This window comes from Tetrao urogallus, assembly GCF_951394365.1.
Source record: "Tetrao urogallus genome assembly, chromosome: Z".
Taxonomy (NCBI): Eukaryota; Metazoa; Chordata; class Aves; order Galliformes; family Phasianidae; genus Tetrao; species Tetrao urogallus.
The window spans coordinates 54,060,371-54,085,752 of NC_136816.1; the positions used below are offsets into that span (position 1 = coordinate 54,060,371).

General features: G+C 39.8%; 1 protein-coding gene across 1 annotated transcript in view; it reads right to left on the reverse strand.

The window, feature by feature from the left end:
- MAST4 (microtubule associated serine/threonine kinase family member 4) overlaps positions 1–25,382 on the reverse strand; it is a gene marked incomplete at both ends in the record, with an annotated part of 287,804 nt that overhangs the window by 152,930 nt on the left and 109,492 nt on the right. Inside the window, one exon of the mRNA XM_079548763.1 lies at positions 20,461–20,535. Within this exon, the coding sequence (XP_079404889.1) occupies positions 20,461–20,535 (75 nt within the window). The remainder of the gene's footprint in view (positions 1–20,460; positions 20,536–25,382) is intronic.

The following is a 25,382-nucleotide window of genomic DNA, read 5'->3' on the forward strand; positions in this document are numbered from 1 at the left end:
CGAAAAGTCTTGGCTGTTTTGTAGCAGAAATCTTAAATTATTTCAACCAGAAGAACCATCACAGAAAAACCTTACACTCAGAAATATGATGCACTGGTGACAGTATTAAAACTTGCAAGTCAGTGACAAAAAAATTCTAAGCTCTTCATAGAACCCACTGTTTGCAAGGGGTGTTTGCAAAAGGATTGAGACCAACTAACCGATGGATTCTACACTGAGGTGCTGGTTTGTTTTTTTTAACTCAAAAAGGATGAAATCCACTACAGTTTGATCAATTATAGATCAATGCAATTCTCTGCAGTCTTCTAGAAAGTAGTACTGGCATGGCAACAGAAACACCATTAGACAAATGTTTCTAACACTTTTGCTGAGAACAGTTAAACTGCTGCTCATGAGGCAGACGGGACACAGCGTGCTCGCTAAGAGGCAACTGCAGACAAACATTTTACAAGCATTTTAGCATAGAAGAAAGCCACAAGATTCATGAAATTTTGCCTATCAGAAATAAGCATGACATATGTACACCACAATTACAGTGGCGTTACATATTGCAGAAATAACAGAATAGTTGAGGCTAAAAGGGATCTCTAAAGATCTCCCAGTCCAGCTTTGCCCCAGGCAGGGCTAGGTAGAACTGGTCACCCAGGCACGTATCCTGTTGGGTTCAAAAGTCTACAAAGATCCAAACCTACCTGGGCAACCTGCTGCAGTGTTCAACTATCCTTATTTTTTTCACATTTCCCACATTGATTTATATTCTAAATGCTACATGAGGTAGCAATTTCTTTGCAGTCCTTTCCACCAGGAGAATAGCCTGCTTTGAAATAAACAGAATAGCTGACTAACCTCCAGGATACATGAAACATTGAAGACTACCACAAAGGACAGCTGCATGTAAGAATGACTCAATGTTACGTGAATTGATGCCTTCAGTTACTCATTACTTTTACGTTTACTTTCAATATTCCCACAAAAGACTATTTTAAAATATGTCATATCTGCTTCACTTCCATTCCAAAGTTCCATTTCAAAAGAGAATGATGTCAAAATTCTAAAACTGTGTTTACACATGTTCTCATTTCATAGAGCATATAAATTAAGTTATAGGCACTGACTAGAAAATGCACATGAAATACAATTGAATGGATAAAAATAGTTTAGTCAGGCACCTTAGAAAAGGCTGTAAGGGAATGAATAATTATGTATTCTTTGGAGACTTAAATGGTGCGCAGTAAATAAGGCAGGGGCCGCTCACTGAGTGATAAGGATTAAAATATCAAGTAGCTACTCAATTCCTGAGCACCGCCCATCCTGTTAACTGAATGAGGCAGGAAAAAATAGTGTGAAACAATGTAATTAGAGATCATAAGGCACAGGCACAAGAGAGCAGAACAGGAGGCCTTGGTAACAAAATCTGGTGCTTCCTAGGAAGTTCCAGCAAATGTTCAGAATCTGCAATTTAAAAAAAAAAATCTTTTAGCATAACGTGTTTATATACAAAAGAACAGCTACACCTGCACAGAATATTGCATTATGCAGCTGTGTAATTCCCCTAAATTGAGAATGTCACATTCATCACAAACAAAATGTAACTGCAATTTAGAACCCACGTACTTCCTTGCGTAATGTTTTTTTCTTTAATATTTACAATGCCATTGTGTTTCATTTCTTACATAAAACTTCATCTGTAATTCTAGGCATTGTCACATCATAATAGACCCTAACCACAGAAAACTGACAAAATCTAACGAGCAAGAATTGTATGTGGCTTCATAGCTAATCTAACAGAATTGCAACATATACTTCAACTTTTTCTTGTAATTCAGGCTTTGACTTTTTGTTTCTGTTGTTTTGCGTGGTTTGGTGTTTGTGTGTCACTGAACAGAAAACTACATCAGTTTGGTCACAGATTGTTACTAATACAGAAAATGGCACATAACTGCCTCCAATGGGAACCTGAAGTCACACTAATCTCTCAGCTTATTCTCACGCATGCCACCCTCAAGTATTACTCTTGATCACCAAATACGGTTCTAAAATTCACTGCAACTACCTGCAAGTAAAAATGTTGAGAACTGCCAAGATCTCTCAGTATAAAATTTAAAAAAAAAAAAAAAAAAAAAAAAAAGAAATAAAACCTCAGGTATGCAACTCATGCTGGAAGACTTCAAAAAAGTTGCAGATTTTAAAATACCATGACAATGAATGTATATAAGAAAAAACATGTTTGGTTTTTTTTTCTGGATGACCTCTACATACTAATTTTTCCTATACATCACAGCAAAAACAATCAAAAACAGTAAGTACAAAGTAGACTGAAGCCTAGCTTTCTGTCTCAAATCAGGTTTAATTTTTACAGCCCCTTTCTCTTTTTTTGTACATCACTTAAGACTTAGGTTTTTCCAAAGACTGAATATTTGGCAGATTATCAGCTGTGCTGGCACAGGCCTTCTGACAGCAGACCAGACCGGCAAGGATTTTGCTTGCTTTGACATAGTATACCAGAACTCTGTAACAGTCTATTCAGACAAGATTGAAAAAGTTTAAACAATGCTATGCTTGGGACTAAGCAATAGATTAGGTGGAGAAGTTATTAACATGTTAAGTTCATTTTAAAAAATATAAAAATCTATACCTTTTATCAGCTAAAGTTCCAATTTTACTCAGGTTCTCCCAGCTGCTTTATTTACAGATTCCGAAAACATGAAAGCACTGAATAACACTATACCAAAAACCACCAGCCCTTCAGACTTGCAGCTCTGAAGCTCAGATCTCAGACTACAAATGTAGCCACTTGCAGTTCTCTGGCACTGCACTGCTCTGTTTCTGAAAGGCTCAGTCAGCTAGACCCAGACCAGTTGTCCTGGTCCTGCTGTGCAGCATCCAACACAAGTCTGAGGAATGCTGTAGGCAAAAACTTAGTGGTGTCAAGATTTTCAGGTCAAGTACTTGCAGATAAAACCCCTGAGCATTAAAAAAAAGCCTTCAGCACCACTCATTATGGTTCTCAAGGACCTGAACGACACCATGCTCTTCCACTCTTGCCTCACACGGAATCCTCCTCTATGCAATTCCAGTTCTCCCTGTTTCAGGGCTGCTTCATTCCATACCAATCACATAAAGCAGTCTTAATGCACCACACTTTTGGCCTTGAGGTCCTTCATGTCTCAAAAAACGTGCTCTGAAAACATAATAGGGCTTGTCACTGGTTTAAGAGGTCTGTGCAATTCTGTGCCAAATTGCTGTGATGATGCAGAAGGACTTACGTACCAAATTTAATTGCAGCTGTCATTAGCCAGTTCAAATTCCATAATCTGTGCATTTTATCATCAGTAACATGGTTTCACAACAACAGATGCTTTTTTGTTCATTTCAGTAATTATGGTTCTTCCTCTGGTGCTACACATCTACTCGGCATTTCAGTCTGGACAAGTCCACTCAGTGCCCCAGACTGCAGATAATCAGCCTTACTTTAAAAAAAACAACAACAGAAAAACCCTACTTCCTGAATAAAGAACAGAATTTTTTTTCTGAATCAAAGTCCTCATGCTACAAACTAGAAAAAGTGTTCAAGTAACAGAATTAAATAAAAAGATTTATGTATATTTGAATTAGAAAACCCAAAAAAAGGCTAAACTTCACCTAGTTTCTTGTAAATATGACAGCAAATCACAAAAAATTAGAATAGTCCATGTTCTCCCCAACAAGGGAGGAAGATGTCATTAGGTTATTGCTGGGCTCACTTATAAACAAACATGAATAAAAAGCTAATGCATTCCTGAGCTGCTAATGATGTAGATAGTTGTTGATACAGGTAGGTTTCAGATCTACAATTCAGTCTGTTTTAACTTAAACAACTGCACATCTCTCACATATTCAAAGGTCTTATCTTATAGTTTTCAGCTGCCAGAGAAGTAGGCTGAAAAGCAAATTTTTTTTTTTTTTTTTTTGGGAGGGGGGGGGAATGGAAAAAATCATCAGTAGTGTGCTCTTCAGCAGAGGAGGTATTAAATGTGGTAAGATTTATAGAAGGGTTTATACCCTGTTGGTCAATTCATTTGTCACAAGCATTGCAAGGCTTTCCACTAATGCAATATTTAATACACAATTAACGCACTGCATTAATAACAGGTTAACGCTAACATTTACACAGCATTTATAGCAGCACGACACAACAGAACGGTCATGGCACACAATTCACCTTCTTATCATAACTACTGACAAAAAGAAGGATGTCTTGAGGGAGTAATGCGAAGGCTTTTCTTAAAAGAGCAATTACTACGTTTTTGCTAAAAGATTTTGGAGATAGCAGATCTTGCATCTGTGTGACAGAATAAGTGAAAGAAGTAAATTAAGGAAGGTGACTAAAATAGTACACAGTTGCTATCAGGGAAAACTCATCTTGACCCATTTATAAGATTAATGTATCAAGTCACTGTATGAATCCCACTGTTATTAAGCCATTCTAAATATCTTCTAAGCAAGACAATGGGAAGTCACACTTTTCAGCTGGCTGCACCCAACTTCACCAACACTTCTTCAGATTCACTCAACATATTGCAAGGGGCACCACGTGGAAGCATCAATCATTTCAAATGCTCAGTGTTAACGTCCCAAATGAAATGCCTCTGTCTTGCTACAATTTCTCTGTCAGAGCTGTCCTTTTGTTCTAAAACAAAATTACCACGTTTCCTGGTTTCATGAAGTCTAATACTCTGCCTCAAGAAGTGCTTTCTATTAACAGTAGGGTTGAATTTTAAGAGTGTTTTTCAACTTTAAATTTCCAGCTGAAGAAAATCCATTGGTTTTCAAAAATGAGCAGAAAGCTCTTCATCACAATATCCTCACTCAAACCTGTTTTTCTTAACAACAGATGTACCCATAGAATTGCTCTGCCCAGCACATGACCCAAGTGAGTTCATGTTTGGAACGGATGTTCTTAGCAGGCCTGGTCTAACTCAGCTTGCCCATGATGCAACACCGTACTCACCTTTCTTAGGAAAAGTACTCCGTACAAACACCTAGATTTCTCTGACAACATAAGTCCCAATTAAGATCAGTTTCTGTCCCTTTCTGCTCTCGCTGCCAAGGAGACAGGCATTATGAATGCCTTACAATGAACTCTCATCTTCTACTTGATGATCAAGGTTTTCATACTCTTTTTAGTCACCCAGATGCAGCCAACAGTTTAACACAGGGGGATTTATTGTTTGTTTTGCTTAGCACGTACCCACAGTGTTTTCCCAAGCACTTTCAAGAGCAAAAACTGCTGACTCAGAAAATATCTTATTCAGAGTTCTTCCCCATCATCTACAGAACACCCTGTGAGAATGAACGCAAAGCTGCTTTTAAATATTTCAGATGTACATTTTCGGTGTACATGTACTGCATGTTAACTTTCTCCACTCTGCCACCTAAACACTAAAAAAAAAAGTGTAAATAACAAACTTCAAGTCACAAATCAGCAGTAACTGCTGTATATTTTAACAGGATGTAAGTTATAAAGGAAAGGAGCTACTTAAGTTCAGATGTAACCAGAAGAGTCTGCATCTTGCTTACTTCAATATTCTGTATTCTATGTAACTCATTTATTATCTCCTCAGTTAACTTCCACACTTCTGCTGCAGGCACTGCTGACTGCCCCTTTCAAAGCACATCTGTGCAACAGCTCCATGGCTACTTACATGGGATGCAAAAGAAGGATCCAGACACCCACTTAAAGCTAGGCATTATCGACTTAAATTCAAATTAACCAGATTAAAAAGAATGTCTAACAGGCTACATGTATAAAACATACAATAAAATGGAAATCAATATATGTACAGTATGGAAGCAATTTGAATAATCTATACACATTTCCTTTAGACAAACCTGATACTATGGCGGTGTTAAGCTTTGTGATTGATAGAACTAATTTAACAGCAGTTAGACGTGTTTCGCTTTGCCTTGTATTATTCTACAAACTTTTAACATTAGGAAGTCCGAATCCTATGGAACAAGGTGGAAGGTTTCAGAATGATTATTAACAACATATTACTATTTATTAACAATACAGAATTTCCTAAGAATAACACTATATGTTGTCTGAAGTCCCTCCAGTGATGAGATCTGCAACAACAAAAAGAACTTCTTCTGTAAGAATCCCAGTGGGCAAGAGATACCGTAGTAATGGCAACTGATAAATAAATTTTTAAAAAATAAAAACATAAACCAAAATATTTCCTAGGTCCAATTACATAGCTTTAACTAGCACTGCAATGTTCTGTCTGCATAAAAGCAATGTAGTTTCGATGTAGTGACGAGGAAAAATCTAATGTAATGACTAGCAGCCAAATATGTTCTGAAGAGATGGTAAGCAAAAAAAAAAAAAACAAAAAAAAAAAAAAAAAAAAACCAACTTGGCCAGAAAATATAATGTATAAAAGCATGATGAACATTCATAAGGTAAGCTGTCATAAAAAGTATATCCCCTATTCGAATACAATTTATGAATACAGAGGGGAAGGAGCCAATTTTTTTTAAGAAGTGTTTACTAGCCTGATTACACCAACCGATTCCATCAGTATTCAATGTGAATATATTCAAAATGACATACCACAGCGGTTTTAAAAAGCGCAAAGGCTATATTCAGTATTCTACTGGTTCAGTAAATTCAGTTAAGAATTAATGTTATTAAGCACTGTTTGAATATCTGCACACTATTTCAAGTCTTCAGCTGAAAGCAGCAGTGGCAAAATACACCAACACTACTCACTTTACAAAAAAAAAAAAGGAACATGCCTTACTTGGAAAGTAGATACTGCAATTAGCAAAAGGAAAAAAGAAAATCCTTAATGAGAAACAGAAATCCTTTCCCACGAGAGAAAAACTAATGTCAGCTACCAAAATTAATGTAGTAAAACTCTGTGCTCATTTCAGAGTGATCTGGTTTTTACTCCTTTCAAAGATTTGCTTGTAGAAAAATACTGCTTAGAGTTTTTATTTGTTACCATGTTGTCTTCTATACTTTCTTAGCCCAGCCTTTCAAAACCTATGAATAACCATGTTTCTTTACCTAAGAAGTGCAAAATTTCTGAATGAATTTTCCACTTCGAAGTACACAAAAATCATTCCATCCAACTCAGCACAAGAAAATCCATGCTCCCTGCTGGCCTGCTGTTCTACAGTCTGTTTCACCCATTGGTAATATTACCACGACTGGTGGAGAAAATGCATTGACAATAAAGATTTCAGAACATTCAAGAGATTCCAGCTACCACACTTACACAAACATTTCCATCTTTATAACTTCAGTTATTATATATTAAGTGAGAAGAAGAATGAATTAAACAGAAAAATGCATCAAATACCAACTGCTGGTACAACTGTTCAGCTGAACAAATGCAAACAAAGACACAGAATACAGATACAGAAAACCTGTGTTTTGAATAAAGTCATGGGTTTCCCCGGGTTATTCCACTGGCAGAAAGCAATAGTTTTTATATGGACATAGCTCTGTAAGATTTTATCCTTCTCTAAAACACATAAGAAAAATGCAACAACAGCATATAGTAGGTACCAGATTTGGCACTTCTCACCTCATTTCAACAGCGAAGTGAATCAAAAACTGGCTGAATGGCCAAAGCCAGAGGAAAGCGATCAGTGATGTAAAGTCCAGTTAGCTGGAGGCCAGTCATGAGGGAGTACCTCAGGGGTCAATACTGGGTCCAGCCCTGCTTTACTTCTTCATTAGCAATCTAAATGATGAGGCAGAGCGCACCTTCATTAAATTCGTGGATGACAAATAAGTGGGGACAGTGGTTGACTTATTAGAGGGTTGGGCAACCATTCAGAAGGAGCTCAACAGGATGGAGCGGTGGGCTGACAGGAAGGATTGGAACCTCATGCAGTTCAACAAGGAGAAGTGCAGAGCCCTATAGCTAGGAACAACCCCACATGGGGCCACCAACTGGAAGGTAAAAAAGTGCTTGGCGGTTCTGGTGGGCATCAAGTTGAACATAAGTCAACGTGCCCCTGCTGCTAGGGCTAATGGTATCCTGGACTGCATTAGGAGGACTGTTAACAGCACATCAAGAAGTGATGCTTCCCTCCTTCTTAGCACTGAAGAGACCACACCTACCACCAGTGCTGTGTCCTGTTCTGTGGCCACCAGTACAAGAAAGACATGGACAGACTGGAAAGTGCTATGAGGATGAAAAAAAAGCTGGAGCAGCTCTCTTGAGAGAGGATGAGAAGAGGTCAGGAGAGCTGGGACTGTTCATGCCTGGAAAAGAAAAGACATCCACAAATACTTGAAGGAAGGAAGCTAAGAGGACAGAGCCAGGCTCTTTGCAGTGGTGCAGTGGTGCCAGAACAAAACACAGTGGGTACTAATCAGAACATTGGAGGCTCCCTCTGAGTATCAGGCAGTGCTGTGCTGTGCAGGTGATGGACCACTGGTACAGGTTGCCCAGAAAGGCTGTGGAGTCTCCTCCTGAGAGATCTTCAGAAGCGGGGCACTATGCTCTGGCTGTCCCTGCTGCAGCAGGGGTTGCTGCAGATAGACTCAGCAATCCTGGACAATCTCAGCTATTCTGGGACTCTGTGGTGCTTGAAAATATACGTGCTAGAGATCATTATGCTCACAAGAATCTAGGTGCCTTCCTTTTACCAGTGTCAGATCATGATAGCTGACAATTCTGTTAGAATTCGATGAGTATGTTCAGCAGCTGTTGCTAAACTGCTGTCAAAACCAGTAACTACAACATAAACTGATTAAACTCGTCTTCAGCATAAAAGACTTCCCCACATTTAGGCTTTAGCTGCAGGAATTTTTGTTAGACATTTTGCACAGGATAGAAGGGGCTAAAAAAAATCCACATATGTTTATTCTTTTTCCCAAGAACAATTGCCATTAGCAAGACATTATCCTTGTTCTCCACCCCAAAACACTCACAACCATCAGCTGTAACTGATCATGAATGGTAAAAGGGAAAAACTGCACTAACCAAGTTTTGGCTGCACCTATGAGAAGAATTGAGGCACAAGTTTTGCAAAGGCACTGCTCACCTCTAGGTGTCACAGAACTGAGGTTAGCAGCTGCTCTTCACACATAAAAGCAAGGAGATGATTCTGGTCCAAATAGAGCAAAGAACAAAAATAGCTCATTTTTCCAACAAAACTCTTACACACAACAGTACAGACAAAACATCACTTGTTTCTTTTAAAACAAACAAACAAACAAAATAATACCCCACAACCTACAGCAGACAATAGAAATATCTCTTCTAGAAAAATCCAGTTACATACTTGTTCTTTTACTCAATTGAAATGTCTTGTCCTCTTTATACAATTAAAGGTCTCAAAATCAAAGATTTTGCTTAATGCTGACATTTCAATCAGTATTTATAAGCTCCATTTTTTTTTTTTTTTTTTTTTTTCAGTTCAGGTGGCCCACGGCTTACTGGTAATATACTCTGCTGATGTGGAAGAAAGGATCAAATTCGAGGGCAAGGATCACAACAGAAAAAATGAGACTTGCTTTAGAACTGCAAGGTAAATATTAACCTGCTTGCCAAATATAACATACATTTCCATTTTGCCCACTTCAAAAGCATAGACTCATGCTCACTGTAACAACATGAATATTAGTGGGTTTCTACACAGCTTTAAATGCCCTTCTATAACCACGCTAATTTCGGCCACCCCCCAGAAGAGAGCACTGGGAAGCAACATTTTGTCTTTTCAACTAATACAAACTTCAACAGGCTCTTTATGGTCTTCTCATCATGCACCCATTTTTCACTTCTTTTCCTAATGGTTTGCCACACTTGCTACTTAATTGCAAAGGTCTACTGTCATTAGAATAGTCACGTTGGAAGAGACCTTCAAAGATCACCTACTCCAACTGTCTGGTCACATCAAGGCTAACAAAAAGCTAATATGTATTACTGAGGACACTGACCAAACCTCTTGAACACAGACACAGAGGGCATCAACCACCTCTCTAGGAAACCTGTTTCAGTGCCTGACCATCCTTCACATCAGAAGCGTTTCCTGATGCCCAGCCTGATCCAGCCCTGCTGATTCCCACTCTGCCATTCCCACTCTGCCATCAGTTCCCAGCAGCAGAACACCTCTCTCTGTCTCCCCTCCTCAGGGAGCTGCAGGGAGCACTGAGGTCATCTCTTGGTCCCCGCTTCTCTGGGCTGGGCAATCCCAGTGCCCTCAGCCCCTCCTCATATCAACTGCCTTCCTGCCCTGCCGTACCAGCTGTGCTGTCCTCCTCCAGACCCTCTTAAGAACTGGAAACACCCTCAAATCTCCACACATTCTTCATGGTGATGCCAAACCAAGGCTAAGCGTGCAAACAAAAACCTTCCTTGCCTGCTCCAAGCCCCTAGGTACCGCTCTGTAACAGGTATGAGGCAAGGCCCATCAGTGGGTGATAACAGCCCACTCAGTCCAGACAAACTAACAAAACCGAAGCAGGAAAAGCCTTCCCCCAACATCAAGAAGAGATCGAGTACTAGTTGTAGGTGATTCTTTCCTGCAGGGAACTGAACGTCCAATATGCTGAGCAGACCCACTTCTTAGAGAAGTCTACTGTCTTCATGGGGCTCAGGCAAGGGACGTCACCAGGAAACTACCTAGCCTGGTATGACCACCAAGCTGGTACGACCACTGTCCATCCCTTACTGCTTTTCTATACAGGAAGAGATGAAGCAGCTACACATGGGTTGAGAGCTATCAAAAGGGACTTCGAGGTTCAATGGCTGAAGGAACTGAATGCACAAATCATCTTCTCTGCCTTCTGTATTGGGTAAGAGCAAGTTGAAAGCCTCTGGGTGACAGTTAGAGATCAAGGTTGCAAAAGGAGCCCTATGATCCATGTCTACTACAGCCCACCAGATCAAGCGGAGCCTTTTGATGAGGTCTTCTACCTCCAGCAATAGGAGCTATGACAATTGCAAATGCTCGTCCTGCTGGGGGACTTCACTCAACCAGACATCTGCTGGGAAAGTAGCATCACGAGATGCAGGCAAATCCAAGACACTCCTAAAATGCATTGAGGATAACTTCCTCAGTCAAGTATTGGAAGGCCCCACCAGGGAGGATGAATACTGGACCTGTTGCTCACCAATGCAAACAAACTGATAGATGATAGTAGGACTGGAAGCTGCCTGGTCTGCAGCATCCATGCTATGGTTGAGTTCATGCTCCAGAAGGACGTGAGACAGGCAAAGAGTAAAATTAGGACACTAAATTTTAGGAAAGCTAACTTCCAGCTCTTTGGAGAGTTAGTCAACAAAACACCCTGGCAAAATGTTCTCATGGGTAAGGGCACAGAGCAGAGCTGACAGATCTTTAAGGAAGCTTTTGCTGGCACACAAGAGCTCTTCATTCTGAGGTGTAGCAAGTCAGGAAAGGAAGGGAAGAGACCGGCACTGATGAACCAGGACCAGCTGATCAAACTGAGGAGCAAGAAGAAAACACAAAGGCAGTGGAAACAGGAACAGGTACTGTGGGAAGACTGTAAGAAAGCTTGTAGACTGTGTAGGGATAGGTCAGGAAAGCCAATGCCCAGCTTGAAATAGATTTGGCAAGGGATGCCAACAAGGACAAGAAAGGCTTCTACAGGTATCCCAACCAGAAAAGGAAAGTCCAGGAGAGTGTACTCCCCCTAGTGAGTGAAACAGGCAAGCTGCTAACAACAGACGAGGTACTCAACAAGTTTTTTTGCCTTGGTCTTCTCAGATAACTGCTCAGCACACAGCCCTCAAATGTTTAGTTTGGTACTGGGGAAGCAACATCCCTCACACTGTAAACAAAGACCTGGTTCATGAACACTTGAGGAACCTAAACATCCACAAATCTATGGGTTCCAATGAGATGCATCCCAAAGTCCTTAGAAAATTAGTTGATGTAGTTATCAAGCCACTTTCAGTGATATTTGAGAAGTCGTGGCAATCAGGTGAAGTCCCTAGTGACCAGAAAAAAGGCAATATCACATCCATTTTTAAGAAGGGTAAAAAAGGATGACCCTGGGAACTACTGATCTGTCGGTCTCCCTCTGTTCCCAACTTCTTCAGTACGGTCTGTGGTGACAGGATAAGGAAAAATGGCTTCAATCTTAAAGAGGGGATTATTTAGGCTAGATATAAAGAAGGAGTCTTTTCAGTGAGGGTGGTGAGGCGCTAGAACAGATGATCTTTACAGGTACCTTCCAACTCCCAGGATTCTGCAATTCTATAAATACAGTGGGAGAATTACTGCTTTTGAGCACATGGCTGTGCTGTGCTAATGCACTTTAAGATGCAGTTTGCCCCCTGGCTGCCAGGACACACTAGTGGCTCCAGCTGAGCTGCTGACACCAGCCCTTCCAGGTCCTCTCCTGCCTAGCTGCTCCCCAGCCACTCATCTCCCATCTGGTGTTGTTCTATCTCAAGTGTAGCGTCACACATTTTCATCTGTTGGAACTCATGCTGCTGTGCTCCAGTCTATCTAATCCTTCTGTAAGGACTCCCATCCCTCCAAAGAGTCAACAGCACCTCCCAGTTCAACATTATGAGCAAATATGCTCAATTCTTACCAGAATTGGCCCTAGGAAGAATTGTGCCTAGAACTACTTCCCCTATATGGTGGGCAAGAATCTAGAAGCATCTTTAATTACCAGTCAGTGCCCCACAGCAAGAAAAATTAATTTTAACCCATCCAGAAACAATATGGCAGAAATCTCATGATTCTCATTGATACTACATTGCTCTTCCTGTTGACGTTATCTTCTTTAACTAGCTGCAATTTTGAGTAACCACAGCAGACAAGAAAAAAAATACTGAAAGGTAATTTTTCTTTGGGGATCTGAATGCTCTTTCTAAATATTCCTTATCAGCAAGGGATCATAACATTAATGTTAGTATTCTGCCATTTACCTTTTCATCTGAAAGTCTCAAAACATATGCAACAAACATCTTCTGGAGTAAACTACCAATATTAAAACTTTGATACAGGCAGGAAGCTCAGGTCTACTGAACGCCAGCTTCTTAATACTGACAGTTTCAATGAAGAAGAAAAAAAAAAAAAAAAGAACACTACACATAACTTGACTAAGCAGCACAAATTACTACTGTTGGAACACTTCTTGAGAATTTGTAGACTCCTGAATCTGAAGTAAATCACTCTGCAGAATTCCAAGCAAGGATTCCAGCTAAAAGCCTACAGAAAGCAAAAACAGTGATAAATCCTTTTCAACAATTTATATCATTATTTGGTCTCTCAGTTATCTGCTAGCAATAAAGTCAAGTATATTTTATAGGGTGGTGGGTGGGTTTTTTTGTTGTTGTTGTTGTTGTTGTTTTCCTTTGACTACTAACATTCTAGCCAAGCTGAGATCAAGATCCAGATAATCTTTTGGTTTATTACCATTTTATAGTCAATTTGATCCCACTCCTTGTCCAATATGGCAGATGGATTGTTCCATGTGAAACTACAGTAAATCACGTCAGCAACGGTATTAACTTTGTGCAAACATTACATTTTTTAAATTCCCTTTTACCTGTGACTGATCATCCTGTTTACACTGTTAATAAGGTCTAGCAGGGTAAATGGAAGTTATTTGAATTTGTATCTCTAATAGGTTTGTTTGAAAGATTCTGTCATGAAATAACTAATAAGTCATAGAAATAACTTTTCAAAGGCACAGAGATTTCTTATGTGACATGTAAAACTGTCATTTCAAGGACCTCCCCATTGCCCAAAAGGATAAAAAAGGAGATTTCAATTACATCTTTTCAACATTAAATTAGATATTAAAGAGTAGACAGTAGATGGTTTCTCCTCTGCACTATCTGTTGTTAAACCAGCAGGAGGCAACCCAAACTCAGAGTCTACAGCAAGGAATGGTATAAAAAATTTATCCCAGTTCCTACATTGATTTGTAAGAGTCATCTGACAGGCTAGGTTCAGCGGTTCTCACCTTTCCTGCAGTCATGCCAGCAAGACCAAAATATGCAAGTAAAAAAAAAAGCACTAGTGTATTTTGGAAAGTTATTTTTCATTAGTAAAGCATGCACATGCAGAATAAAGACAAAATACTTCAGAGAGAAAATAAAACTGACTTTTTGATGACACAAAACTTGCCTCAGTATGCTTGAAATATTTCCTAATACTAGCTATTTTTTCCCCTTAATTTCATGGTTCTATCCTACTCCAAACCTTCAGTGTCCACACTATGCAGACTTCCCACACCACACTTAAAAGAGGTTGCAGTTTAACCATACCTTAACTTTATAGTTCTGCATTTCTGAAGGATTTGGATTTGGATTTTTTGTTTGTTTTGGTATGTTTTTGTGTTTTTGTTTTTTAATATACTGTCATTTACATTGCTCAAACAATTTCTAGTACTATTTCTACAACAGCTATTTCTATTTTTAAAACCAGGAGACATGCAGGCACATGAATGAAGGCCAAGCATTTGAAGTAACAGCTGCAAACCTCTAATTATAACCTGGTATTACTTTCTATAAAACTAGTGTTTTAGTTAAGGAGAAAGAAGAATAACGTAGATTTATTTTGTTTCCTTTTGGGGAAAGAAGATTACAAAATCAATCTAGTATAATTAATAACAGGTGAGCAAAATACTTATTTGTCCAAGAATTACAACAATGTCAACTTCTAACTTGCCAAAGAGAGCAGCCATTTCTACCATCTGAGTGCAAACTATATTCTGCGTCTATTTATATGTCTGCCAGACTCTCTAACCTTTGGTAAATAACCTTCTAGCAATCAATTGGTCATCAAATCAAATACTTCCACCTGTTGCCAGAGACTAGTGTTAAGGAATAGTACTTCTTTGCAGTTCTCTGCCTTATGAATCATTTCTTCTTGAAATAGAATGAGGCAGTGCACAAGTTACAGCAGTACCTTACACTCAAAGTTGACTGTTTCAGTTTGTGCCCAATTTACTGCATAAAGCATCAAAATTCTAAGAACATATGTGATTTAAGAAGTACTACAAATGTAGCATAAAAGAACATACAAGAGCTGCTCTGGAAGTAAAGCCTTGTGTTTTATTATGTCAGCCCACAATGTTAGAGGCGGATGCTTGGTAGCATGGCAGTAGAGGCTGAATGATCCTACCAAATCCCATTACGTTTTGTTGCCGTGCGACAGACAGAAGCAGCAGGGTAGTCAGACAAAATGGCATCTGACATCGAAGCGCAGAAGAAGCAAAGCTGTGTTGTTCAATTTCTCCACACAGAAAAAATGGCATCCAATAGCATTCACTGACACTTGATGAATGTTTCTGGAGACCAAACAATGGATATGAGCACAGTGAAGGGTGGATGGTTTTTGCACGTTTCAGCAGTGGTGAGAGCAACAGCAGGACATCTTTGCTGGTACAGATTTTTATGACTGCAGCACGCAAGCTCTTGTTCATCACTGGTGAAAATGCGTAGCTAACGGTAGTGATCGTTGAAAAACAGTGTTTTGTAGCTGAGATTTTGCTCTATTAAATAGCATTATTGTGCTCTTTGCACCTGTTGTAGATTCCTTGAAAATAAATCTGAGGCATTATGTTCAGAGCAACCTATGTACAGTAATACCTAAACATTTATTAATTGACGGTTTTAAATAAATAATTGTTTTAGGCTTTCCATCTACTTAAGAACTTCAGTCTTAGCAGGTGGAGATAAGGTTCTAAATAGTATTCTAAAAAAATCATCTGTCACTAAAACAGTAAAACAAGTAGAGGTTGTTTATTCACGTGGCCCACATCTCTAACACTATCAAGGGTTTTGTTAGGGTCCTTGCTAAGTTTCCACAGATGCAAAGGGGGGGACTGACAGACAAAACAGGCTACACCTCCCAAGGACCTCTTTATTTAAAAGAACCAGAGGATTATCATAATTCCAAAATTTCTGAGAGATTTGCTGGCTATCATAAACAACACTCAGATACTGCAGCTGGATGCCATGAACTTGGTTAACATGGCCATATCTTCATTATTGTCTTTTGACAATACAGGCCAAGATCCTCCCCTTTAAGGAGACATTAGTCTCAAAACAATAGCCTCCACATCAACAGCCAACACATCCCATGCTACTCTGAGTCTTCCGTATTCTTAATCCACAAACGCACCTTGTAGAAGACCAGAATGACGTGCAGAACACCTGCAGAGTTCCAGCTTATCGTCTGTATTCCACAGGTGGAGAATCTTCAGGGCAAGTTGTAGACTAGTATCTTCTGAATCACTACAAATTGCTGATCCATATACTAACTCTGTAGTCTACTGATCAGTCACTACACACAGAGATTAGATGTGGCTAGGCTCTGTAGGTCACTTACAATCAGCCTGACACAGCCACCAACAGTAAGCTTGGCTACATGACTTCTATGCACACAGTTCTCAGCTGAGCAACAAGTCCCAGCAGAACAGTAGGGTCTGTGCACTGTGAGCGCCCTCAAACATTCAAAGGCGCCCTTGTCCCCAGTTATATATAATATATATAGAAGCTTATATAGAAGAAGCTATTCTTCACCTTAAAAAAAAGCACTAGATATAGAAGAATCTTTCTCACAAGCACAAGTCACTGCAGCTTCCAGGAGAGACAATGACCTTTTTCCAAGTCTCTCAAACATACGTTCTCCTATGTCTGAGATGTTAGGAGCCAGATGGAAGAAACCTGAGGATAAGGCACGCAAATCAAAACATGCTCACAAACTCAGCAGCATGTTTTCCTAGGCATAAAACCAGCATTCATCTGCGGGTCTTTGACGGCTTTCCCCCACCCCCAACAAGCATCCCTGATACAAGCAAAAGTTTCTGCAAGCTGTGCAGCCTGGGCTTCCGTAACATCCTGCCACCTGGGCAAACAGCTGCTGCACAGGAAAGCAAAAGGAATAAAAGAGAACCTATCAGTCTCTATAGAGCCAAGAGACAACATAACATTTCAAAGTAACACGTTTGCTTGCTTTTTTAAAAATTGTAACAAGCTTAAAGGAAGACACGTCACTTTGCCTCTTCAGCCTAAAAGCAATAGGCAAGATTACCCTTGCTTTAGGAGTACAAGACCAGTGGACTGCTGGCTTCTGCGTATCTACAACTACCAAGATTAACTGGCAATCCTTCCTGAGGCAATAAACCTATATCCAGGAGCGTGGTAAAAGAAACTGCTGGGAAAGCTGACAGTGCTGTCGCCTTTCTACAGGTTCCTACATCTGGATCAACCTGCTGAGTTGACTCTTACTCCTTTCCTCCTAAGTCTTGATCGGGAGACCTTCTCTGGTCCACAGGATAATGAGAATATATCAAAGCCCTGTGGGTCTGAGCATGAGAAGTGGCTGCTGAGAGGGAACTGCAGCAAGTACATCTGCAGAGGAATACAGTTAGCAGGTTAAGTGCTCTGCAGGGCTAAAAGACAAGCTACACTGCCGTTATCTTTTGAGTTGAGATAAGTCCAACTTGATCAGTTGGATTCACATTTTAGAACATCCTGCGCTTTCTTCAACTGTACTGTGAACAGATTCCTTCAAGCACAGCACTGGCCATGTTGTCACAGTATCTGATAGGAAGGGTGCTTAAATTCAACATGACAGGAAAGAAAAAGGGTGACAGAAGCCTGATGTCATCCCTGTTGTACTGTTAGTAGTAGTCAGTCAGTGAGTGTGCGAAAGAAAAGCAGCTCAGGAAGTGAAGCAGCAGAATACAAGAAAAGACAGTTTTGTCTCTCAATGCTAAGCGCCAATAGCATTTTATCACTCTCCCTCCACCATGCCATCTGAATAGCAGAGAGAACCTCATGCTGCCTCAAGTACGTACTGAAGCACAGATGGACCTTTAAGGAACACAGAGTATCTTTGCTTGTTGTGTAGGTGCCATATCACCCTGCTTCCCAGCCAAACCCGCAAGTGAAACACTGCAATGTACAAGTGGGACTGCTAAGGTAATCCTGGACTACACCTCTCATCACCACACCACTACCTGGAGCACCTGTTTCAGAAGCAGCACAGGTTTACCTTCATCTCCTGAGTTGTCTCACAGTCGATGGAACAGTAGCCTAACCTAGCCCCAACAGTTCTGAGCAAAGGTGAACACAGCCTTTTCATGACTGCTTCCAGGGCCTGTCCTGTGCAGAGCAGCAACTGATGTGTTCCTCACTGCTTCATTGCAGAAATGGGGGCCAACATCCCTGCTTCAAAAATTCTTGCTAAAGGGCAGCTATTGAGTTGCCAAGTTCTGTTCCTGGTCCTATGTTCCACCAGTTGGTGCAGACTGAGTGCAGTCTGATAATGAGAAAACATCTTATTTCCTAGGCTTAAGATCTCAAGAAAGATGAAGATAAAGCACAGAATCCATGCCTCAGTTTGATTCAGGCACAAAAGAAGGGAAAGACAGACAGGAGGGAGTGGGAAACATGCAACAATTCTTACCTCAAGTTACCTTAATCAAACCACAAAAGTACAGTCTTCTCAGCTGCAGCAGTTGATCTCAAGAAAAGAACAAGACAGGTGGGAGAAGAAAACACATATGCATCTGGTATAAAAAACACAGCAGCTATTCTTCACTGAGTAGAGTGTATAGGAAAGGAAGAAGGGAAGAGGTGGCTGTCCAAAAAGACAAGCACAGTTGCCTGTTAGAATCAGTATTACTCTGCTGTCGTTTGGAAATACTATTCACCTAGTGAAAGGGCATCAAAAAACAAGATTCGGAAGCCTGCTTCTCCAGGAGTTCACGAGGTAGACATGCAAAATGAGATAGGGCAACTGATCTGCAGTCTGGTCCATGCCTCTGACAGCTACGACCTCACAGCTCTTCTCTTCTGATACTGCAGTATGGGCAGCAAAGCAGTGTTAGTTTGCCTCATTTCTCTTTTCTACCGAGGCATTTTAATCAAAACAAAGTATTCACTAAAGCTGCGTGCTCCTACTGTGTGCTAAAGAGTCTTTTCCAAGCAGATGGTCATTCAGAGGCTGCTGACAATGGCCACAAGTGGAAAGGCAGAGGATGCAGTGCTTTGTGCTACCAGTCCCCCCCCAGGTGCTGGGCTGGTGTCCAGCAGCAGTGAGCTGCCCATGTACTTGCTCCAGGATATCCTCCCACCAGCAAAGAACACCAACTAAAGAGCAGTGGTTAAGGGTTGTTCAGCATCAGTCAAGGCCCTTTCTGTTCCTTTGGTCTTGAGGGAAGTGAAGTGCAAATACTGAGAAAGTTGCTTTGTAGATACCAGACTGAGGTTTTCATAGTACACCTGCCTTTGGCAAGACAGGTGCACCAGGGGTATGGCAGAATACTGCTGGAAAACCAGATAAAGAAGGAGGGACAAAAGCTAGCAAGGCTTATACCCATAGAAGAGCACCCTGGTACGCATTTTTCCTCTGCCCTTCCACAATGAAGGCATTATCTTAAGCAATTTGAGGGTACATCAAAAGGAGAGCTTAGAACTGACAGTGTTGAAGTCTGAAACGAATTAAAAATACTTTATATGTTGGCATCAGCAAAAGTCAACAGAACAGATACTTACTAAGTCAATAAACACAGAAATGGAAAGTCTAACAACAGTATCAGGAATCAGTTTTGAAAGCAAGCTAAGACAAACTGCATCCATTTATGGAACACTTTTCTTTTTTTCCTTTTTAAATGGGCTTTTCTTTCAAGATCGAAATTACAACCACTGATTTACTTCAATCCATATCAAAGGTTATACATAAATACTGTCATTGATACTGAATGTATCAGAATCAAAAGGGAAGTGGAGAATGAGATTTCTGGAAAAGGTGGTAATGGATACACTGCTCCATTTTTGCTCAATCTAACAAAAAGTAACAAAAATAGATACAGACACATGACCCATTACAGATGTTCTAAAATACCCATTATAATACACTTCATTAGTTTAGACAGTAGAAGCTCCATAACAGTCACTAAGTGTGATATTTCAAACTGTTTTGCTTCCTATTTAAAAAAAGAATGCCTCTAAAAAGGTAGATCAATCTTATGAACTTAACTCATACTGCCACTTTATCTGCCAATACCACCTTTTGATGCCGAAGTCATTTCTTTTTCTCCGAAAGTTCATATCAGAGGTTGGCAATGAAAGACTCAATTGTTTTCCTCACATAGACAATTTCTTAAATAACGAAAGCTTTTTGTTTAAGACAAAAGAACTGCACAAGTTAAAGAAAACAAATACAATGAAAAATAATAACACAGAAGCAGAACATTTCATACAGTTTCTATTTCTATTTGCAGACAGATCTAAAAAAGCCTTAGCTCAACTTTTCAAAGTACAACAAATGCATGTGATTATGAATTTTTCTAGCACTGAAATTCAGCATCAGAGACAGAGCGATTATATCACTTGCAGACAAGTAATAATTAAATCTCCCATCAAGCACACAGAAGAGTTTTGCTTTAGTAACAAGCATTTTTCTGAAACAATATTTCATTTTTAAAAATGCTCCTTCAATGAAAGCACTCACTTTTGAAGCCGCCGGTTCCACTAGTCTCTGACGGTGACGTGCTGAGCTGAAATGACTCTTCTGAGGTGCCCCTTCCTGACAGCGAATGGAGAAAGGAGAGGAACAAGGAGAAAAAGGAGGGAAATGGATCGTGGAGGGGATGGAATGGACGATGTTGGAAAGGGGAGAAGGAGAGTATTTAACTGAACTGTACTTGTCACTAGCTTTGTAAAAGCTTTATGAAATTAAATTCCATTAATTTCATCATACAAATATCAAAGAAAATGAACCTTCTGCAAGTAGCCTTGTTAGGCTTTTACATGGTATTCACAAGCATTTAATGACACTGAGTAGTAAAAATGCACATACACCAGCCTACTTCATTTCCAGATACACACATCAGAATTAAGAAAGATCCATTTTGCTGTCCCACTTACTCATATTACCTTGCATTTTCTGTATCAGTGTAAGAAGTCGCACACCAAACACATTACAAATTTCTATCTCTTTCGCTGCTCTTCCTGCCCCACAAAACTGTATCAAAGAGGTGTTCCACTAACACATCTAAGAAACACTCTACATTAAAGTATTAGGTTGAGCAGCTTTTCTGGAAATTGATTCCATTTGTTCTTACTTTTTGACAGACTAAACACATGCCATCAACTGAACATCTTTGTAATGTCCTGGAAAAATCCATGGGATGCAATGAACTACGAACACAAGAAATTGCCTCCAGAAGATACATTTTTCTGTGTGAAAACACAGCTGTATCTAACAGACAAGAAAAGAAGCGATAACACTGCAAGCCACAGAGCAGAAAAGCAAGAACAACGTAGTGAATCAGAGCCCCTTTGGCTTTGTCAGAGTGCTGGGCAGGAGGGCTACTAGGGAGGATGCGCTCTGGTTTCTCTGACATGAGTCTCCATCTCCAGAAATTCATTCCCATGAATTCAGGAAAACATTAGCTGGAGGTCCTACCAACGTAGCAACAGAAGTGCACAAGAACATGAGGCGTTACTGGTTTTGCTGAGAAAAAGTAAAGAGGCGAAAGCCAAGCAAAGTAAGACAGGTAATAATGGAGCAGCATCTAGGTCTGACTGAATCATATCTGCATGATTAGTCTTTGTTCCTGAAATTAACACTACAGAACTGCAGCAGTCAAACTGCTCTGAGGCAATCCCTTGAGAAAGGGCCAAGTCAAACAAATATAAATATACACCATTAAGTTTTCTGGTGAATAAGTGTATCTAGAAGAAGATTCATAGGGAACAGCCACAGTTGCACAACTTAACACATGAAAAATCGCACTTTATTTCTCACTATCAGAAGCAATACATAATTCCTGTTATAAATCTATTAAAAGAGGGGGAAAAAAACAACCAGAACAGTTCCACAAATGCAAGCTAGACTTGCTCATATTCCTGAAAAGATGTCATCTGCAGAATTAACTGAAAATAAGTTTATACCCAAATTAGTATTTTTGATAATCATGACTCTGCTTTCCACAAAGTAATTTCTACCCTCCCTTAAAAACAAAAAAAATAAAATTATTAGAAGTCTCCACACTCAACAAGATGCCATGAAGAGCCAGCTTTGTAAGTCAAAAAAGATCTGGTGAAAACAAAGGTTGTACACACTGCAGGAACATTATGTCACATTAACCCAGTGAATTATGGTAAACGTGCAATAATATGAACAGTGCAAACTAACCCCCATTACCCAACTACCCTATTTTCTGAAGATCTGCAAACAAATGCAGTAGTAATTCAGAGGACATCAATACCCACTCCACATACATATTTATCATAAACATCCTCTGCCTCAATATAAATAGGGTCAGTGATACAAAGGGAGAGTTTTCCAAACACCTTTAAAGCAACAACACCTGTCCTTCCATTACTGAATATTCTTAATTCAGGAGGAAAAAAGTGTTCAAAATGATAAGCTGTCAGAAAACAAAATTACAACAAATAGCCCTCAAAACATGTAGTCCTATTAGAAATTAAAAATTGAAATAGTTTTCTCATGACATTTTCTGAGATATGAATCAATCTTATTTAAAAGAAAAAGCACAACTACAGTATGCATGTATTATGCACTCAAAAACTTGATTTGCAGCATTTCTGCATTTTTTACCATTTACTTAAGATCTGGCAGAAGGTTAGGAAAAACTATCCAATATGGAACACAAAGTATTTGTGAACATAACATAAGATTTCAAGGTGAAATTGAATTTATTTATTTTTTTTAATGTTGAAATGAATTTAACTACAAGTTTGAAGAGGGTCTCTCAATCTCTCAAGTGAAGAAGTGATAACGTAATGAGCCCTAATACTCCCTGCCAGTTTTAGTCCTTTAATCCTATGATCATCAGAGCATTAACAAAAGCAACACTCTTGTAGTGCCTCAATGCCTATAGAAGAAAAAAAAAAACACAACACAACAAACAGAATCCAGACCAAACCAGGTCCTCCCCTTTATCGCTTAATACAAACTTTAACACTGTTGAAATACAGATTCTCAAAGTGTCCCATTCTCTCCTGTCACGGGTTGGAACCATCATATGTCAACTTAATTACTTTTTTACACTAATCAGCAAGAATGCCAAACTTCAGAGTCCCTACCTTCTGTCTTGTTGAGGTTATTAAACCATCTAACATGAAATTCTGGAAATTATTCCCTGTTATCAACAGCTTTTTCCTTCCTACCTCCCTTTTAAAATATACCTCAGAAGCAGTCCAGAGATGTCCAGATAAAAACACAGTTTACACCATGAAAAATCCTGGTACAAAACAGGGATACCATTTCACACGCACAAAAGTAGAACCAAATTGATGCAATTGTTCCTATGATGAAGAGTCTTGAACTCTACTAAAATGATATGTGGGCTGCCTGCAATGACACCAGAAACATTAGAACCACAAAAGATTACAAATCAGAATACATTAACAGCACATTTTGTTCGTGTAATATAATCAGATGGGTAGACTGGCAGTGTTAGTATAAACAGGCACATGATGAACAGTTAATAAAACCCAAGACTATCAGATTCATTGTCTCCTGCACTACAGAATGTGGAATTTTCTTTCTTTTTTTTTTTTTTCCAAATCATAAATAATACATTCTACTCACTTTTGTGCTGCTACTCACGTGGTACCAGACGCTTCAACTCTTTGCTAGGATAAGAAATGTGTCATGGTGCAAGTCATGCCATGAGTCCCCACCATGAAGACCAGCAGTAACCAGATTCTGGAGAGTCTCTCTGCAGCTTCCCCGCTAGCTAATTCTTGCCCTAAAGCCAGAGTTCACAATTCCTCCTATCAAGCCTGTACAACTGCTCTGTAAAACAGAAATGGTCTAGACTAAACACAGCTATTACTGGTGCAGAAGGGTCACAGCTCATCCGAAAGTCATCCCATTCAACAAGCCCACAGATGTTGTGAAATGGACTACTGATGAGAACCAAGGGACCAGTGACTCTTTATGCTGCACTGCTGCTAAAGGTCTCAACATCTAAGCTCTGCTCTCACCAAAATCAAGTAGGAATGAATGTTTACTATTAGGAATTATTAATACAAAGCTACTTTGAAGCAACAAAAAAAACCAACACAACTGGAGTTAGAGATAATAAAGGTGAGAGTAAAGAGCAAAGAGAATTAAGTTCTTTCACTCCAGAAGAATTCAAAATTTGAAGTACGCAGAGACATTAGAGCACATGCATATGTGTTTCCCATTATATCATAACTTCATGCCCTTTAATATTACACTCTCGCTGATAAAAATTTTCTCTATGCACTCATCAGCTGTATGTACTGTTCCAGACAAGGCACAGAAAAAGTCAGCACAAGGGTCTCAGAGGTAGAGCTATTGTTCATTTAATAAGGTGCAGGGAAAAAAAATAATAAATCTACAGGCTGAAAAGTCTAATGCCTTCAGAGAAACTGTCCTGCTACTACCAGCAAAGAACATCCTACAGATCCATGATACCCTGTGAATGTCCTTCCCAGAGAAACAGGCCAGTTGCAATTGATAAATTGATAAAAAGCAATTGTCAGAAAACAAGCTTCCTGTAAAGGTGAGCATGACTCAAATCACCATGGGCAGCTGGATGAAAGAAGGCAGACTCTTAAATAATTCCTGTCCAAGGGAAGGCGATTTAGGTAGATGGTATGGAGAACACCGGTCAGGAAGCAGAGCCAGAGAATTATTTCATGATCCAGGTGTGTAATCCAATACCAAAGTCAGGTACTGAACACATTACAGAGCTCTGAAGGCACAGAATCCTGAAAGCAATTATGAGAAGGAAACATGATTTAAGCTGCACAGGTTGGCAAGCCACTTCAACTACCTACAGGCCTTAACACTGCTACCAAAAGCAGGTCCTGTGTAAGAGGGGACATCACTCATTTTTGCGGAAATAGCAAGAGCAAGAGCATCTGAGTTGTCAAGCACATGCTTTTATTTGAAGATATTTCTACCTCCAGACTGAAGTGGCAACTGTTTCCTTTTTCACTCCATTTCTCTTAGCTGCAGGACCAAGCTGAGGAGCAACAGCAGCAGCATCCCACGCAGACAATATGAATACACCAGCCAACACCACACTGGGTACCTGATGGCTCCACCTGTGGTTGGCACTGAAGAAAAATTCACAACAACAACTCCATTCACGTGGGGCTGGACAAATCTTGATGCTAATGAATCTATTTCTTTGTTTTTGTTATCACCATATTCAACCCCATTTAGGGAGCCCATACTCCCTAACCATTATCTCTAAGTACACTTCATCCTCCAAGACTAGCCTTGTGCTATGTCCTTGATGCACAGCTGAATCTGGGATTAAAGTTCCAGACATCTGAGATTCCACACCCTGCAGTGTCCCCCCACTCCAGTCTAAGCATCTCTGCATTCACAGCTAGCAAAAGCTACAGCAGTTATAGCCAAGG